This window comes from Penicillium malachiteum (assembly GCF_028827825.1).
Source record: "Penicillium malachiteum strain IBT 17515 chromosome Unknown utg000001l:1.0-8184562.0:1.0-8186909.0, whole genome shotgun sequence".
Lineage (NCBI taxonomy): Eukaryota > Fungi > Ascomycota > Eurotiomycetes > Eurotiales > Aspergillaceae > Penicillium > Penicillium malachiteum.
Genome location: NW_026643094.1, coordinates 3,572,912 through 3,591,097, shown reverse-complemented (window position 1 = coordinate 3,591,097; position 18,186 = coordinate 3,572,912). Strand labels below are relative to the sequence as shown.

The 18,186-nt window shown below is 48.1% G+C and overlaps 5 protein-coding genes across 5 annotated transcripts; 1 reads left to right on the top strand and 4 right to left on the bottom strand.

Annotated features, from left to right (window-relative positions):
- Positions 1–888: 888 nt before the first annotated feature.
- On the bottom strand, positions 889–2,112 carry N7483_001354 (ELL-associated factor; the record flags this gene model as incomplete). The annotated part of the gene is made up of 1 exon (XM_057084791.1): positions 889–2,112. The coding sequence occupies one exon, from the start codon at positions 2,110–2,112 to the stop codon at positions 889–891; it is 1,224 nt and encodes a 407-aa protein (XP_056950940.1).
- A 292-nt stretch (positions 2,113–2,404) lies between these two features.
- Positions 2,405–3,718, bottom strand: N7483_001353 (Dor1-like family protein; the record flags this gene model as incomplete). Its single annotated transcript, XM_057084790.1, has 1 exon — positions 2,405–3,718. One exon carries the CDS (start codon positions 3,716–3,718, stop codon positions 2,405–2,407), a length of 1,314 nt encoding a protein of 437 aa, XP_056950939.1.
- Positions 3,719–4,112: 394 nt separating this feature from the next.
- On the top strand, positions 4,113–5,837 carry N7483_001352 (acid phosphatase DET1; the record flags this gene model as incomplete). The annotated part of the gene is made up of 1 exon (XM_057084789.1): positions 4,113–5,837. One exon carries the CDS (start codon positions 4,113–4,115, stop codon positions 5,835–5,837), a length of 1,725 nt encoding a protein of 574 aa, XP_056950938.1.
- A 2,078-nt stretch (positions 5,838–7,915) lies between these two features.
- On the bottom strand, positions 7,916–9,353 carry N7483_001351 (uncharacterized protein; the record flags this gene model as incomplete). The annotated part of the gene is made up of 2 exons (XM_057084788.1): positions 7,916–8,609; positions 8,653–9,353. The coding sequence occupies 2 exons, from the start codon at positions 9,351–9,353 to the stop codon at positions 7,916–7,918; spliced, it is 1,395 nt and encodes a 464-aa protein (XP_056950937.1).
- A 3,418-nt stretch (positions 9,354–12,771) lies between these two features.
- Positions 12,772–16,305, bottom strand: N7483_001350 (forkhead domain protein; the record flags this gene model as incomplete). Its single annotated transcript, XM_057084787.1, has 2 exons — positions 12,772–13,046; positions 13,923–16,305. The coding sequence occupies 2 exons, from the start codon at positions 16,303–16,305 to the stop codon at positions 12,772–12,774; spliced, it is 2,658 nt and encodes an 885-aa protein (XP_056950936.1).
- Between the last annotated feature and the right edge of the window lie 1,881 nt (positions 16,306–18,186).

Here is an 18,186-nt window from a genome sequence, read left to right as displayed (position 1 = left end):
GTTGTGAGGAAGCTTTTCTCAAGAGAGATATGGCAAGAGAAGCGCGCCCGCGCGCTTGAGAGATTCTATAGATTCTGATCCAAAAATATGCTGTCCAGTCCAATCAAGCATAGCGGTACTATTCATCGCATGACGAAAATCTTTTAAATATTAGAAAATTTATATTTCGATTGATCCAGGATACCTTGGGATGAAAAGGAGCGCACCTGAAAGCAGTGCAGCAAAGAAAGCGAGTTAAGAGGAACGCGACGATGTCATTTCACGGCGGAAGCGAGAGCTCTTCGGAACGGATTAACTCCACTTCCGTGTGATAGAAGTAAGAGGACTCCATGACATATTATACAGTGTTCATGTTTCAAAGAGAGATGAGATCGAGTGCTGAATATAGTTCGATTGGCTTGAATGGATCCTTTACCCTCGTAGCTCTTTCTTCTCTGGTTCAACTGTTGGGTTGATATCAACTTCCAAGGTTGAACCTCGGCCCTGCCATGGCTGAGTTATCAGAAGACGAACTTGAAGTTACTTAAACATTAAAAAGATGAAGAGATAAAGAATCAAACATTGAAACTGAAAGGGCAGTTTGCTTAGATTGGGGGATGGCATTTGAAGATGGGGTTTCCACCTTGAAAGGTGTTAAAGACTCAGCTGGCTTCAAGTTGATGAATGTTTTCATACTAACCTCCAGGGTTGGAGCTATGTAGTATATCTACTCAAGTGCTTGTACTGGTACTCACACCCTACAGCTAACTACAACATTGGCAATATCACTAAAATCTGACAATAACAAATCGCAATGTAAATTTGGTATCTTTGGTCCTGTAGCCTAGCGCCCTCGCTGATAAAAATTATGCAAGATTCAAAAGGATGATTCGAGAAGATGAACATTCATTACTCCTCTTCGCTAACCTCGCTCTCATCATCGCTCGGTACATTGTACCGGCCAGAATTATGCGGATTATATTGTTGACTGCGGGCCTCTTCCTCCCGCGCACTCTCTTCAAACGCAGCTTCCATCTCCGCAGCAAGTAAATCATCTTCATCTTCTAGATCATCGCCATCGACACTCGCTTCAACAGGAGCTGATGGTGGCGGTTGGGTATTTCTTGCAGGGGATGGAAGTCGGAAACTTTCCATATCCTCGTCGCCATCGTCATCCCGCTCATCGGGGGTGTTGTTGGATGAGAAAAAGGCCGGGTTGACCTTGAATGCGCGGGATGGCGGTGGAGATCCCATGTCAATGATCAAGTCTCCATCCACAATGATGTTGGAACCTGGGGATTGGACTGTCTGTTGAGATGCAGAACCTGTTCCAGCATCTGAAATTGACGAACGAGCATCTTCATTTTCCTGTGGGTCTGCACGTGTGCTAGCGGACTCGGTGACAGGTTCCGGCTCAGGCTTAGGTGGATGGGGTTTAGCTTGTGGCTTCGCCGGACGTTTGGGCTCTCGGAGTGGGTTCGCCTGTTTCTTCGGCCGCGGAATAGGCTTTGCAGCAGGTTTTGTGGCTGCAATCACAGGAGTGTTGGCCTTGCTAGTGTAAACTGGCTCCGGAGTACTGTTGCCGGAGGCCGGCTTGACTTCCGCCCCCTCTTTGCGAAGGAAATGTCGAAAGTCATATGGATTGCTATCATCAGCTGGGCCCTCGTCTTCACTGGTGCTTCCAGCGTTGGGATCATCCCCTGATGTATGTTCATCCTCCTGTGTTATCCGTAGCTGCTCATATTGCTCAATCACTTGTTTCTCTGTCTTCCCTGGCGCCGAGCGAAGATTGAAGTTCAATTTGGTGTTTAAAGGTTCCAGAACGAAAACTTTTCGGTCGGGATCGAATATGAGCACGAGGCTGCGCTCGCTGTCGGGGTCTTCACTGCCTTGGTAGGCATACGTCAATGTTTGATCGGCACTCGGGGCCTTATCGGTGACGGAAAGGTCGTAGAGGTCATGCGACCGGGCCGAGCGAGTCACGTTTGAACGCTGCCGTGATGTAGCATGTTTGGTCTTGTAGTTGTAATTTATGTTGATCAATCGACTGTGATCTGCATTCGACAGGCGTTCACCCAGGACAATAGGGTACTCGGCCTGTTTGGTCGGGTCGACCAGAGTGGGGGTAGTCATGGTTTTCGCCAGTATAGAAGGATGGGAGGGAGTATGAGGTTGGTAGATAGGTAGTCAGAGGAGGGCGAGTACGAGGACTAGTTGCAAATGAGCCCAAAAAGTGGGAAAATGGGAAGAATGAATGAGGAGTTAAGTGAAAGGAAGAGAGTGACACCGCGAAACACGGGGAAGGCGGAGACCCACTCCATTATTATCTATAGGCTTGGCAGCTACAAAGCGCTACAAAGCAGTCTATACATTAATATATACCTTGTAGATTAATACACATGAGTTGCACCGAGAAGACCATTGTTCAATATACTGGAACTCGACTGGTCAGTTGTTCTAATCGTCCAGCCAATGCTCGGTGTTTGCGCATCACTTCCTCCCATTCATATTCCATCTCCCCTTCCCCATTCAGCTCCGTCAAGATCATGCCAAAATCACCTCCGAGACGACCCAAGCTAGCCGCGCAGTATAATAATTGCGTTAACAGACTCTCCCGGGAGCTCTTATCCCGTACATTCGGAAGATATGTTCGCATAGTTTCTGTAAGAAGTTGCACCAAATGCATAGGAAAAGTGGCGAGAGCGGAAGGGCGGTTTTGTAAAGAATCATGGGAAGCAGTGACCGAGTCCGATTGCTCTGCAGCAAATATGTTTTTGTAAAGTGAGACAATGGCAAAGCTCTGTTCGCGAAAGATCTCAATGTATCGTTTCAAATAGCGGTCGGTTTGTTGGCCACTGGACCACGAACCAGGGGAGTCCTTGCTATTTGTGCGCCGCTGAGTTTCTTGGTCGGCAAGTTCCCGCAGGGGATCCAGTGCCTCCAACGTTGATACAAGATGAGCCAGTCGGCAGATCAAGAAAATGGCACCCAGCGCCCCTTCTTCTGTCCCGGCAGTTTCTTCGCTTCGCAAAATCTCTAGATCTGGCGCAACTCGGCGCAACCAACCCACAGTTCGCATGCCCGCTGCAAGTCGTATGTTCTGGCCTCGGAGTCCAGCAATAAGATTGGTGGTCATGTCCTTCATGGCATCTTCAGCTTGTGATGCCACATCTCGGATCAATGGCGAGTCTGGGTATAATGTTTGTAGTCGCTTAATATGTGCGTACAAGTCCAGCGCAGACGAATACGTGGTGGATGCTGCACCAGCTCCTGAATTGGCCGAGGCTGCGGACACTGCGGCGGAGAGGAGGGAGGGTAGTTCGAGGATATCTGACAATCGATCGACATTGCGGGTTAATTGCATCACTTTCTTCCGTCTTTCCAAGGCCGCATTGTCGGTGATCTTGCTATATTTAGTGGAGAAGCCCACGGCGGCCTCGTCAAGCTTTGGTACAGCATCCCGGAGCTCTTGTGCCTCCTGGGTCAGTTGAGGGATTGAGGATCGGAGTGTGGATAGGTTATCAGCAGATGTAATGAATATCCTATGGGAGCGGTTGGACAATGCTTGAAGGGAGAGGAGAGTGGAATGGGAGGACTGCGAGAGTGATTGCGGTTCGGTGGTCTGGAGGTTTTGCAAGGATAGAGTTGATAACCGATTTAGATATTGTGAGGTAGTAGCATCATTGGATATTGGTGTTTGAAGATGCGGCGACAAAAGTTCCAGGAGTGAATCAGCCATACTGTGCTGATATTAACAAGTGTGTGTTTAAAGGCGACAGTGTTCACGGGTGATTGCGTAGCGTTGGAACGATCTGGGAGGGTGGTCCGTGCACCCAGGGAAAAGCACGTATCGGCGACGAGAACCTTGTTTCTATTCATCTCATCAGTGTCCCTCTCTCTAGAATGATTGAGATGGATACAGTTGAACAGTACTGGATCAATTATTTCTTTGGTGATTCTTAAGAGAAACAAATTCATCCATTCATTCTCTCCACTTCCCCCTCTCCCCGCATCTCCAGCATCTTCATTGACTGCTGTCCCACATGCCCCTTCAGCCATGGGGAAACCACGGGTGAGGCTATTCTCTGATCCTGGATGGTGTTACAAGAGAAAACCCTAATCTGTGCTCATAGATGATCATTTTGGTTCGCCATGCACAATCAGAGGGCAATAAGAACCGCGATATTCATCAAACAACCCCAGACCATCGAGTAAAGCTCACAGCAGAAGGACTTCGACAAGCTCAGGAAGCAGGCCGTAGACTGCGAGATCTTTTGCGCCCTGATGATACCCTTCATTTCTTTACATCTCCATATCGTCGAACCAGGGAAACTACAGAAGGCATTTTGGAGTCCCTGACCTCTGACGAGCCATCTCCCTCTCCGTTTCCCCGGAACACCATTAAAGTGTACGAGGAGCCAAGACTACGAGAGCAAGACTTTGGTAACTTCCAACCATGTTCAACTGAAATGGAACGAATGTGGATGGAGCGAGCAGACTACGGCCATTTCTTTTATCGTATACCCAATGGCGAATCTGCAGCAGATGCTTATGATCGAGTAAGTGGATTCAACGAGTCTCTGTGGCGGCTCTTTGGCGAAGATGATTTTGCCAGTGTGTGTGTTCTTGTTACGCATGGTCTCATGACTCGAGTCTTCCTAATGAAGTGGTACCATTGGAGCGTGGAGTACTTTGAAGATCTCCGGAATATCAACCATTGCGAGTTTGTGATCATGACCCATAATCCGGACAACGCAAAGTATACATTGCAGAATAAACTGCGCACGTGGTCTGATTTGCGAAAACAAAGAGACATGGAGAAAAAGAGCGAGCTCGAAGCGCAAGGACTCAGTCCCACAGTCATCCAACCGGCAGAGCATGTCCCCATTCGAAGAAAATGGGGTGGTTGTCCCGATGGATGCACCCATGGTTTATCGGCAGATGCTAAGAGTTCCCTCCGATCGCGAATCGCCGATACTATTCGCGGCAATACCGACCTTCAATCGAATAAATCAACCCCATCAAAAGATACGGAGCAGACATTTAAATTTCCGCAAGCTGATACAACAAAAGATACACATGGTGGCAGCCCGAATTCCGTGGGGGATCACTCTCAATCAAACCCGCACCCCGAAGCGGAGGCCGAGGAGGCAGAGATATACAGCAGGACGGGAGACGCCAGCTCAGACAAACGCTCCGATGATACTTCTCGTCCAATACGTCCAGTACGACCAACTCTGCAAAGCTTTCACCGAGATAGCGAAGACCACCTCCTCCATCCACCAGCGGTGTCTTCATCTACAGCATGTCTCAAGCTAGCCTTATTACACCTTGGCGGTCGTGATGGGGGTGGCTCCATGAGTGGTACAAATAGTCTTGCTCCATCTGATGATGAGGATGATCATCATCATACCAGAAATACGCGTCCAGTATCTGGCCAGTTCCACCCTAGACAATTGCATCGAGTATCTCAGGATGCTGGAGATGACGGTGATGACGAACTCAGTGCGCATCCCACAGAAGACTTGAAGCGTCGACCTCATCACCATTATACCCATCATCATCATCATCATCATCCGCATCATCACATTCCGTCTAATAACTATACTACCAACCATTACCGTCAAACATCCTCAAATGCTTCTTCGCAGCCCCCTCATCACCGAATGGCTAATATCCTTGGTGATGGGGATGACCTGTCTACTCATTCTGATAGCCTTGAGTCCAGTCATCGAGATGCCGAGTCGTCGCTCCAAAATGGCAACATCAATTCTAAACCAGATGAGGAGAGACAACAAAGTATCTCACTAGAAGAGCAACAGAAACAAGATCAGAGCATCCGAGGGAGTGTATACTGATAATCTGTCCACTCTATTCACAATATTACTTCCCTCCACCTCTATCAGAGTCTTCTTTTCTTCATCTTTTTTCTGCCCTTTCTGATATGTGTCAATATGCATTATAATTCTGCATTGATAGCCAATTCTGGGCCGGTTGGGGGGGGGGGGTATGGTGAATCAATCATCGGTTGAAGTACTTCTGCTTGGTTTCAGCGTTATGACTGCGATGATTTTATGAACGAGTTGGTTTCAAAGAGTGTATGCAAGACACATTGTCATGGTATATGCATCACATACCATGGGTTAGGTTTTCATTGTCTCTAAATTGTGACTGAAACACTGGCATTACTTTATTTCCTTCAGACTTTCCTCTGCTGTTGAAGAAATAACCGAGATCGTAGTACATCTGAATATACTAGTAGTAGAACAAGGACCAGTTGACTGATACAAGCAGGACAAATTGTCCATTCGAGAGAATTTGGTCTTCCAAAAATGGGGTTGATTGATATTCAAGTCTATATATCAGGCCGAAATTATGACCGCACCATTTCGAGTCAGCATCAGGGAATCCAAAGCGTCTCTGAATGATAAGATCCAATATCCAAAAGTATACTATATAAGGACAAAATTTGAAGGCTAGAACTTGAAGAAACAGAACAGGACAGCTAACAATAACGATGCATATTTTGTTTGAATCATGTTCAGAGAACACTCATCGCTGCACTACCTCATAAGATAACGTATCACAGGAAGGCTCCACACTATCGTTGGGGCGACGCAAGGACAACTGAAACCCGACGCGACGATGATGTGTCAAGTCACCGAAGATAGCGACAATGAGAACATATGATCACCAGGTCGACGTAAGGGCAATCAAAACCCGCCCAACAATAATAAGCGTGAAGCCAGTGGAGATGGCAGCAATGAAAAGAAAACAAACAAACTCCACCGAATGCGTGCGAATACTACATACAGATCAAGACCTCATTCCAGGACCGATTTAAGTCCTTCAGACAATGAAAATTCATCGATTGGAGAGACAGGGATTCCCGAAAGAAAGTAATCAGGCATACAAAGGAGGCATTCAACCGGCACTAGGATTTGTCGCTCTGCACCCATAGCTTGATGAATCAAGATAAGAGGGAGAGAAAAAAAAAGGTTAAAAAAAAAAAAAAACTTCATGTGGGTCCCGAGCATTTGGGAAACAAAGTCGTAGATTGAAAAGTGTAAATGAGAATGTAAGGTCATATCAAGTTTGTTTGGTCGAATTTTTTTTTCGGTAATTGAGGATGTCAAGAAAGGACCTTGACAAGGCCATAGAGAAAGGAAGAGTGAAGAGAAGAATTAACGCCGGAAACTGATTGCAGCGCGGGGAATTGAAATGAAGATAATGTACCGACACGAAAAAAGGGCGTAAAGAAGGAGAACATTCTATGGGTAATGACGGCTGGACAAAAAATTGTCAAGCATGAAGAGCCAAAGGGAGAAAAAATGAAGAAAAAAGCCGAAGATATGAACCGAAGTCATGGAAGATGAAAAAAGAGGTCAAATTTTAGGGATTCGTGATCGTCGTGACTGCGGCCCCAGCTACCGGTTGAGAACCGCACTTTGAAAGCGGAAAAAAAAGAACCGATCAAGCTCAGATATGTTACATATGCATGAGTTTGTGGTCTTTTGAACTGGGGCGTGCAAAGGTCGCCGCGGGAGCGTTTTTTCCTCTTTTTTTTGGAGTTTTTGGAGTTTTTCGCTAGACCGACGCGAACTAGCAGACGCGGAACAAAAAGGACTTTTCAAAGTTGACGTGGTATGCCGATCGTTCATGGGAAGGCGAGGGCCAGCGGGTCAAACGATATCAAAAGGGGCGTAAACGTCGAATCAGGTCAAGAAACAAGCCGGAATAGAGTAAGAACAAGGAACAGACAACGGTATCATAGAAAAAACAGAAATGAAAAGAGGAAATCCATGCAAAAAACACATAGCGTGAAAGAGAAGAATTCTAAAGGCATGCACAGTAAGAATTGGGACAAACCGGTACAAGCCGGTGCGGTGACACGCGACGAAAGGCGGTATCGTCCATTTCCAACCGGAGTAAAGAATCAGTAAGACGAATCAAAGATGAGACGATTTAAGCAAGAATTGGCTGAAGGGACGGAAAGGCAGTGTTGCACATGTAATGCTCGATATGTTTGGCACAGTACATGCAGCTGCAGGAAGATCCGTGGCCAGTCCATACACTCTGGGCAAAGGGGCAGGCCATAGGCGGGAGTGTGGTGGTAAGATGGGGGCTGAGAACGTGGTGCTGAGGCTGGCAGGTAAGATGGAGGAGGAATCCAGGCACGCGAGTATGGTGGCGGCGGGTTTGGGTAGGCCCAAGTACCAGCGGAGTAATAGTCGGGGGTATTGGGGCCACTGTGAGGGGCCGATGGGGGCGAGTACTCGGAGGCGGCAGGATTGAGCCAGGAGTTCTCAATGCGCTGGTACTGGGGTGGAATAGGACCTTCTGGAGACATGAGTGGCTTGGCAATAGACTGCTGTGGGCGAACCACGTTAGTGTCGAGAGGGGCCAGAGCCTGGCGAGTCTCCTGGGCGCGAAGGTTGGCCTTAGCGCGCCAGTTGTCCCAGTGGCGACGCCACGAGTTGAAACCATCCTGCTCATCATACATGCGGTTGTGGATCTTCCACTCAAAGGCAAAGAGCCATTCAAGCTCCATCTTGTTGAGTTCAGCGACAGGAATGTTGCTGACTTCTGCCCATGATTTATTCTGGAAGGTGTTATCATCCAGGAACTTGCTGCCTAGCAGAAGTGAAACAGTGAGCATGCGGTAGATCTGACCACTGCTGGCCTGAAACACCCGCTGAGCCGAAAGCTGGCGCATGCGGCAAGCCAGGTAGAACAGGCCAAGCAAGATGGAAGAGCTTGGCAGGCGAGTCGAGGACAAGATCTGGAAGACGTATTTCCGGAACTGAGGGGGGGGCCGAAGTTCCTGGGGAGACGCTTCGCGCGAAGTCAATATCTGCTAGGTGGATCTTGGTGTTGTACAAATCATACATTCCCTGGGTCATTTCCGCCACGAAGTCGGACATGCGCTCCATCTCGTAATCCAGGTGGGCGGCGACACCTCCAGTTGCTTTCTCCTCCTTGCGGGGTTGCTCTTGCTGCTGCATCGGGGCGATATCCTGGCGGCGGTACTGCGGGGGGATGGCACTGTCCATCGGTGGAAGTTGGACGCTGGAGCGGAGTGGTGGCAAGGTAGCCATCTGTCCGTACATCGGCTGTTGAGCCATGGCGTGGATGGACTCCCTGGTCGGGTGCATCATGTTGGCAGACTGGGGGTGCAGGTTCATCGAGTTCGGCTTGGCGTAGCACAAAGACTGCGAATACTGCTCAATAAACTCACAGCCACTCTGGTGAAATCGAGGCGGGAACGCAGAGTGGGCAACAGGGTAGAAGGATTGTTCATCCAAGCGGCCACCGTTGTTGACGTGAGGAGGGGTAGGAGGCAGGCCGTGGCCTGGAGCGTAGAAGGATGGCATTTTCGATGGGAGTTGGGGGGGAAACTACCAGCTCAGGACGAGGAGGGGTAGACGATTGAAGGCTGTAGTGTCACTTGAGGGTCAGCGCCAGCCTCGGGGGAGAGGAAGGGCAAACACCTGGGGGAGGGGGGAGTATGAGAGTTGTGAGTGATGGAGAAGGAAACGAACCGTCTACAACTCCACGAAGCCCTGATCCTGGGAACTAAGAGCGATGCTCAGCGAGCGCGCCGCTCTTTTTTGATCGTAGGGAACGTCTCTAGTTGAATGACATCGAGGACTTTCAACTGCAACCAAGTGAATAGCACAAATGAGACAAAATGAGTGTCGTGGAAGTCAAGCTTCTTGATCTCTATTTTAGGCAATGGGTTTGTATTACCCAATTACACAGGAACCAGAAGGGCCTTATTCAACAAGATCAAGAATGAGATCACACGGAGTATTTTGTTTGGAGCGAATCCCTGCCAGAAAATCTGGATTTCCTTTTAGGAGATGCGCGCGCACACAACGGGGATCTGCGAAAAAAAGGAAGAACAGAGTTAAGAAGATTTTTTTCCCTCGCGTAGAGGCAAACCTCACTCTCGTGAGGTCAGCAACGACACTTAGTGAAAAGCTCGTTGGAATGGAGGACGGATGGGGGGGGGAGAGAGAAAGGAAGAAAAGGGGAGTAGGATAGAAGAAGCACTTGAAGTGAAAAGGGCGGAAGGCATCTGTGTGAAGGCGGCCAGTGTTACCATACGTGACCATGGTCCTCGAGGCTAGACTCCGCCAAAGAAAAAATTACATCAGAAACGGTGACCCCATAGATACTTGAAAATTACACTCTAACGAACCTTGGGAAATTTCAACGTTCGAATTAAATTGAATTGTTTTATAGCATATGATTATTTGTGCCAAATATATTAGATATTGAGATTATCATAAGTTTTAGAATAATATAGGGTATTGATTCATTCATGAATTCATAAATTAAAGGAAGAAATAAAAAAGTATTAACATAAAAACCTCGACATCATTGTTGCCTCCCTTTCTACACCGCTGTAAAATAACAGGTATTAAAGCCACCCCTTAACCCTCGGTGATGCAACGCCCGTGTCACTGGAGAAGAAAAAAAAAATTCTAAAAAAAGGCTTCAAATAGAAATTAAAGAAAAGAAAAAAAAACGGACTCGTGCGAACTCCACCTGACTAAGCCCCGGTAAGAAGGGTTGACCCCATTTTCTCCATACTAAAATACAATTGCAAACTCCGTCAACTGGTCCGAGTGCCCTTAACATTCCTCGTTGCTTGGTCTACAAGGAATCTATGAACATAATCATATTGAAGAGATATTATTTTCATCTTCATATCATATTCAACCTTGGAAATGTTGTGCCGCGGCTATATAGACAGAGTCTGGAATTTGAGCTACTAGTCTCAGTTCTATGTACTAGTATGCAGTAAGCTATGATTCCGGCATGACCTCGATCATGCGCTGTTTTTTTTTCTTCTTTCTCCATCACCCGGTACTACCACGTAAGGGCCATTGAACACTCGATGACTTGTCACGACCCCCTCTTCTCTGAGTCACAGACCAAGGCCATGACACCGGTGATCGCAGGGTGCATAGCGTCATGCCGCATGGCCACTGACAGCAGAGAGAGAGGGGCCCAACACCCCAATGTGTCGAATTGACGGCCCCGCGGTGGATGTTCTTATTGGACTATAGAAGCGGGCCACTTAGAGCACGGAGTCTTCATCTGAGGAAACTATTGGAGATACGGGGTGTACGGCAAGGTCAGGGGAAGAACTCCAATGAATTGAGGGGGGGCGAACTCGAATTTTCTATAATGTACTCTCTGAATGGTCAAAACATGATATTACCGCCGACCTACGGAGTACGGAGTAGTGCATAGCCCTGGTATATGCGCATAATACAATTATTATTACCTATTAGTTACAGACCTAATAATGTGAGAGGGATCATACATATTGACCACTTAAGTCTTGACACTGCCCAGGTGCCCTGACTTCAAATGTTGGAGGCAAACCATATGGGGGCTGGAGGTTTCAAACATTTAGTTTTCCGAGAAGAAAAATAAAGAAAATAAATAAATTAAAAAAAAATAACAATTAAGATAAAAAATAAAAATAAAAATGGACCTCAATCTTCTCTAATCCTTTTCCGGTCCCTTAACCCCCTTCCATCATATTCTAAATATTAATAATCCGCCTAGGCAACCTGATCCTTCCTGGTAGCATCATGATCTGTTTGGAGTACCGAGTAGTATAACCTGCATTAGGCCGATGAACTAGTATTTGACAAAGTTCAGGCTCAAAGTTCAAGTTTTTTTCTTTCTCTTTTTGACCAGCCACCTGAGCCACCTGAACATACTTTGTTATGAAAATCCCTCATCCCCAATGCCGATTCACGCTAGTTTATTGTACTGGTGTACTGGTATACTGTATTTCTCTGGAGTAAATCTAAGCTCGGCGGAGAAACGGTCCCGGATACACTCGGCCCAGTTCCTGCAGACGTTGGGCAGAACAAGGTCAGAAATCCCCCCACCAAAGGAAAAATCCGGGCGCACTCCTCTTCTTTACAATGTCAGGGCGGGGAAGGCGAAATTGACCGGATATGGGGGCTCATATACCTCGTGCCAGTGTACATTTAGTAAAGGTGTGTTCGGAGGAAATGGTGATCATACATACTAGTAGTAGGTTGATGCCGGTGAGATATACATAAACTTGTACCTACATGGTTTCCAAGGTTAAACTATGAGAGGCATGAATACGACATATGTAGGTACTACAGACAAATCATTCCAATAAATATTTCCCGTAAATGTTTGATATTTCTATGGTAGCTTTTGGTTGGAGAAAATGCACCCGGACTAGAAAGGTGTCATCGGGAAGTAAAAAAAAAGAAGGGGGTTAACAACCACCAGGCTTGAAAGCGCCCGTTCCCTTTTGGCCATGGCTATCAATGTCCATGTGCCAACGAAAAGAGTGAATCAAATGAGCAAAAAAGGGGCAGAAAAAAAAAGTTCAGGCGGATGTAGCTTGCCAGAACAGAGGGATATCATTAAGATTCAACAAAAACCCGGTCACAAACAAAGGCATAAGACTCGTATACTCGATAAGTCGTCAGGGAGAAGATCATTCATTCCCGGTCGAGCGCTTCCTCCTAAGGAAGAAGACCCGATCCGATGCCCTTCCCAGAGCAACCCCAAGTACAGGCAGCAAACCAGGTCGCACAAAACTTTGATCGGAGGAAACAGGCGAGAAACAATGATGAACGAAAAAAGAAAGGAGAAACCAAAAAGGGGGGGGAAGAAAAAAAAGAAGCATGTAAACTCCGGGAAAGCCGTTCCCCAAGAACATGCCACAGGTCGTAAGTCATGACGAGAATAAAAAACAACGAAAATGGACCGGCGAGGCGGTTACTCGTCTTTCAAGCTTCCAACCAGATTGCGGAGTACGTCCATGATGACGCCCTCGTCCTTGGGTTCTCCACCGGGGAACGAGCTCTCAGTAGCATTACCCAAAACACGCGCACGAGCACTTCGAAGTACCTCCCGAATGTAGTTTTTGTCCTCGTAGTCCTCCATAAGAACGGCTTCAAAGTCATCAATGGCCTTATTAGCACGATCATTGAATGAGGATGACTCCGGTGGTCCAGGGGGCAGAGGATTTTGTCGCGGAGGCATCGACTGCACTTGAGAATGCATAGGTGGTCCAGGAGGAGGGGGAGGTGGGTGTTGATGTTGATGTTGATTTTGATGCGGGTGCTGTTGTTGAATAGGATGTTGTTGTTGCTGGACCTGATGATGCGGAGGTGCCACATGCTGAGGCGCATGTTGAGGCGGGTGCTGGTGCTGGTGTGAATGTGGGTGTTGATGATGCTGGAGAGGCTGCTGTTGCGGCTGTTGTGACTGGGCCGATTGCTGATGCTGGGGTTGGAATTGAGGCCCAGCAGGAGGAGGGAAAGCCTGGGGTTGCGAATTCATGCGTGGCGGTTGTTGGGAAGGGGGTTTTGGAGGTGGGTAAGGAGATTGCTGTTGAGGCGGCGGTGGTCCTTGAGCAGGCCGTGGAGCCTGAGAAGGCCGCGCCTGAGCAGCTTGCGGGGTGGGATCGGATGCATAAGGAGATGTGTAGGTAGATGGAATGGTTTGAGCAAAAGCCGCAGGAAGGTTGCTGCGAATAGTGCTCGGGATGGGAAAAGATGCAGGAGCAGGAGCGGGGACGGGAGCAGGGGCAGGTGTAGGAAGTGGAGGTTTGGGTGGTGCAGCAGAGACAGCAGGAGAAGGAGGGACGTAAGGGCTTGAATGTTGAGGAGCCGCTGGTGGTGGCGCAGAGAAATTCGTAGCTGGCATTGGAGGGAATTGAAAGTTGTGGTGCTGCGCTTGCATTGGAGGTGGACCACCAGACGGAGGAGCATATGAATGGGAGATAGGACCCATATATGGCTGAGGAGCTGGCGCTGACACCTGCGGTGGTTGTGGTGGTGGTGGTGGCGGCGGAGGAGACGGCCGTCTCTTTTTCTCCTTTTCAACTGAAGCACCGGGTCGAAGCTGCCATGACCAGCCTTTACCATCTCGCTCTGCGTGCATGAACAAGTGGCCGTTGCCGTTGAGATTGTGTCGTACACTTGATGTCCAGCCCTCTGTCTCGCACTTGAAGCGGAAATAAGGATACTTCAACTTTAATGCGCGGTAGATCTGCTTCAACGTCATCGGGGTTCCAGCGTCCGTAAGGGCATCGAAAATGAGAACAGCGTAGTTGTATGGTGGCTTGGCCAAATCCTCCGGCGTGTAAGCAGACTCAGGAGGATAATTGGGAGAAGGTGACCGAGACGGTTTGCGCTTCTTGACCGGTGGAGGCTTGACATATTCCTCGGGCCGTTGCTCTGTGGGTAATTGTCCACTTTCGGTAGAAGGCAGAGGGTAGTCCATCGAGGTTCCATCCTTCTTCCGCTTGTTGTATTTCCGTTTTTCTGCTGGCTTGACTGACGAGGTCGGTGATTCGGCACCCACAGACTCCTTGGTTATTGTTTTTCCTGCCTTAGTAGGTCGGTTTTGCACTGGTATTGCCGCCATCGGTGGCGGTGTGACACCACCATTAGCCTCGCGCTTAGCAGCTATCTTTTGCTCCCGGGCAAGTTCAGCCCTTTCTCGTTTAGACATAATTCCGTCCTTAGGAGGCCTGCCAGGTCCGCGACGACGTGCAGCAGGTTGATCACCCGAACCTTCGATAGAAGGTAGAGCACTTGAATCGGTATCCTTAGTTTTGAGGACAATCTTGGTCATCCTGGACTCCTTGCCTTCAACACTTTCGCTCATGTGTCTGTCCATGTCATCAATCTCATGTTCAGCATCAATGGAATCTGGATCATCATCTTCTTCCGCTGCCTCTTCTTCCAGGCGATCCGCACCAGTCTCACCAATAGGGACGTCTGGTAGTAAGAATCGAATGCGCACACCTCCAATTTGGATATAATCACCACTGTGTAAGGGTCGGACTTGTCCTGGTGAAAGCCAATCCGCTCCAATAAATGCACCATTGCGACCCATAACTTCCATCTCAAAGAAGCTACGATCAAAATTGTAGGCAATGCGAACATGTCGCCTCGAGATACCACGATGACCCGCGGCAGTGCCATCTATAGTTGATGGGGGATGAATAGGAATTGTGGGGCAGGAGTCAGGAGATGGCAGCAAAGCTAATGTATCAACAGGCTTTGCTTCACCATTCCCTTCTTGTAAAGATTGCATTGCAAGCGCATTATAGTCTGTAGATGTTGTCGTTTGTAATTGTGCTGGATTAGCATGAATGGGCATTGCCGATTCATCCAGTGAAGACTTTGATGATCGCCGGCTGATATTCAGGTTGGTTGGAAGATGCGGAGGAACATCGGGATCAAAGCCCATAATACCTCCTCGATCACTGACAACACTGCCCATCATGGCTGCACTTTCTTCCCGCTTCATTCGATTCGGCGTGTGTGATGTATTACCGCCACTTGAGCTCTTTGCCCGAGAGCTCCGCACGGCCTGCCGGAATTGGACCTCTCGCTGATGAGCAGCACGCGCAGCTCGAACATCTCGCCCCAGAATGAACGAGTATGTGTTGACATAAAAATGACCATCATCAAACTCTAACTTGGCAAATGCTTGAATGCGCGGCTCGGACCCCGCAACGGAGGTAGTTCCATCTTGATATCCCAGAGCTGATAAATCAGCGCTTTGTGAAAGGTATGCAGCCGTGAGGAGTTCGTTTTGTTGCAGGGCTTCGAACGCATTCTTCGGAATTCCTCCTATGTCGAAAGGGGGCAAAAGGGAGGGCTGATCCATGCTCAATTTGGGGTTCAATGGATCTGAAAGGGTATCCATAGCATCTGAAAGTCGATGTCCTGCACTGCTACCTTCCTGCGGAGTTGTACCAATTCCTGCAAAGATATCGGCTGTAGAGAAACCTCCATTAGAAATATGTTGCATTCCTTGAGCTGTGAAGGCCGAATCCTGATCATGGGGGAGATCCGAGTCAAAGAATTTCGAGGAATCAGCGGTTTGGTCTATTGACGGGCGATTTGAGATGTGCAATTTGAGGTCCTGGTGCTCGATTTGTTGTCCAACAGATTGCTCCGGCGCAGAAGCAGAGGTCGATGTGGACTGGTTCCCCAATAGTTGAGCCAAAAGTGCCCCGGCGGCGGATTGAGCATTCGAGTCCTTTTCAGCGTCACCCATCATCAAGTTATGGTGATCCGATTGCTCTGTCTTAATTCCGATCTGGGTGGCGGGCAAGGGCCTAGAGGCTGGGGCAGAATTATGCATGTCGCGGATTGCGGAGTCGCTTCTAACGTCGGTCGGGGGCGAGGGGTGATTCTGCGAGCCGCCATAGTCGTACATGGGCGTATCCGTGCCTGGATCAGGCGGACGATGGCCCACTGCTGGCGCCGTCATGGTCTGCGACGACATGGCTCTGGAGAGGAGAGATGGGCAAAAGCAAAAGCTGAAGTTCTCTCTTTACAGCCGGGCGGTGAGAAAACTGCCCGAGTGGTCCCTGCACGTGGCCGTACTAGGAAGGATTCAATTTTTTTTTTTAGTTTTGATCTTTACCCTGCATCATCTTCATCTCATGAGATCTCTCTCCAAATCTCAGTACAAGGATGAATCGACAGAGGTTCAAAATTTGGGAGAGAAAAATGCGAAAGAAGTTAAACCGCTACTGATCGACTTTCTCCTGGGTACATAAATGATCCTCCGGGTACAAATTTTCTCTTCCCGCCCCGCTCCTCTCTCCGAGTCGATCCACTGGTTTAGGTGCCTGGTTCCTCACCGATTCCAGTGATCGACTCTCTCTAGTGGTATTGATCAAAGAGCCCAATGCTCGAGTCCCAAGAGGGGTAAATGCTCCTAATCTCCCATTTGAATTCATCATCTATTCTATGTGTTCACTCACGAGTGTCCAAATAGAATAATACAACAGAGGCTATATGGTGGAGCCAGCCCCAACCCATGTGCTGCTATTCACTGGCAGTGGCTTGTCTCCGCTGCAGGCCTCGGGATGTACAACACCCACTACTCCAATTGCCGGTTCTCTGCAGGGAAAAAAGTAACTCTGAAAGCTGGACCAAATCTATCTATTCCTTTGAATTTCTTCTCCGAGAAATATTTTAGGTCTTGAATGTAAGTCAACTCAAATTATGTAGCACCATGAACCACACCGAAATTTGAACTGCGGAGACAAGCGGAGACATGATTTGGAGTAAAAGAAAGAAAAAGAAGTGACCTGCAGGAATATGCTACCAATCTGATCAATGATACTTGACACCCCCTCCACACGGCTCCCCCAAACTCCCCGCTAAAGGTTGAAGTTATCACCATTACTAGTAGTACTAGTAGGCAGACCTCAAGTCCTAGTATACTACTATTTTTTAGACCCTGGAACCTGAAACAAGCCATAAATATGGTCTTTGAAGATGGGAGCCTATAAGGAACATTTGAACCAACTTGAAGTCCCAATAGCACTTGAGCGTCTTTGGGTCCCTAGTGCCTAGAAAAATAACAACCCTGAGTCACTTCCAAGGTTCTGATATGGTTCAAAGATTACTACTACATACACTCTACCAACTTGATGCCGAACTGGGTACCTACCACAACAGCCCTGGAGAGAGTTTAAAATGAGATCATTCTCAACTCAAACCCTTCAATATTTTAATCTTCTGATTTTTCCACTCAGTTTTCTGCCATAGGCCGGTCTGCACCTGGAACACAAGTTGAATGGTTGATGCGGAATCTCCTTACATTGCCCTACACCGACTGCCGCCGACTGCCAGTGTAAACCTACTCATAATAGCGACCGCAATTATAGACTCATCTCTACTAGTAACCCCATAACTCGCCTGCATGTGGGCAATTGATACTAGTATTGCCATGTATACGGAGTACACTGGTAGTAGATGAGGCTGACTTCCGGAGGTTATGTGAATATTAGAAAGACAACTATAATACTGCCATAACACTGTTACCTGAGGTATGCGGGAATGCCCCGGTCTTTGATCATAGTATGGATGAAAGGACTTCGGTCATCCGTACGGGTGTCACTACCTCGTATACCTCGGAGTAGCTCAGGACCTCGGGAGTCATCGTTTAGGGCGAGATAAGCAGGTCTTTCCCCGAGCCCTGGAGTACTGCAAGCACTTGAGACATCATGATGTAGATCAGTAATCCGTTTTTCCTGGTGAGCTTGGAATTTAAGATCTCTGAAATTATTCCGACTCTTTGCTTCAAGTTCCAGCCAGACAAATGATCAATTATAGGAAGTACTGGAGAGTATTTGAGAGATGTTCAATGCTC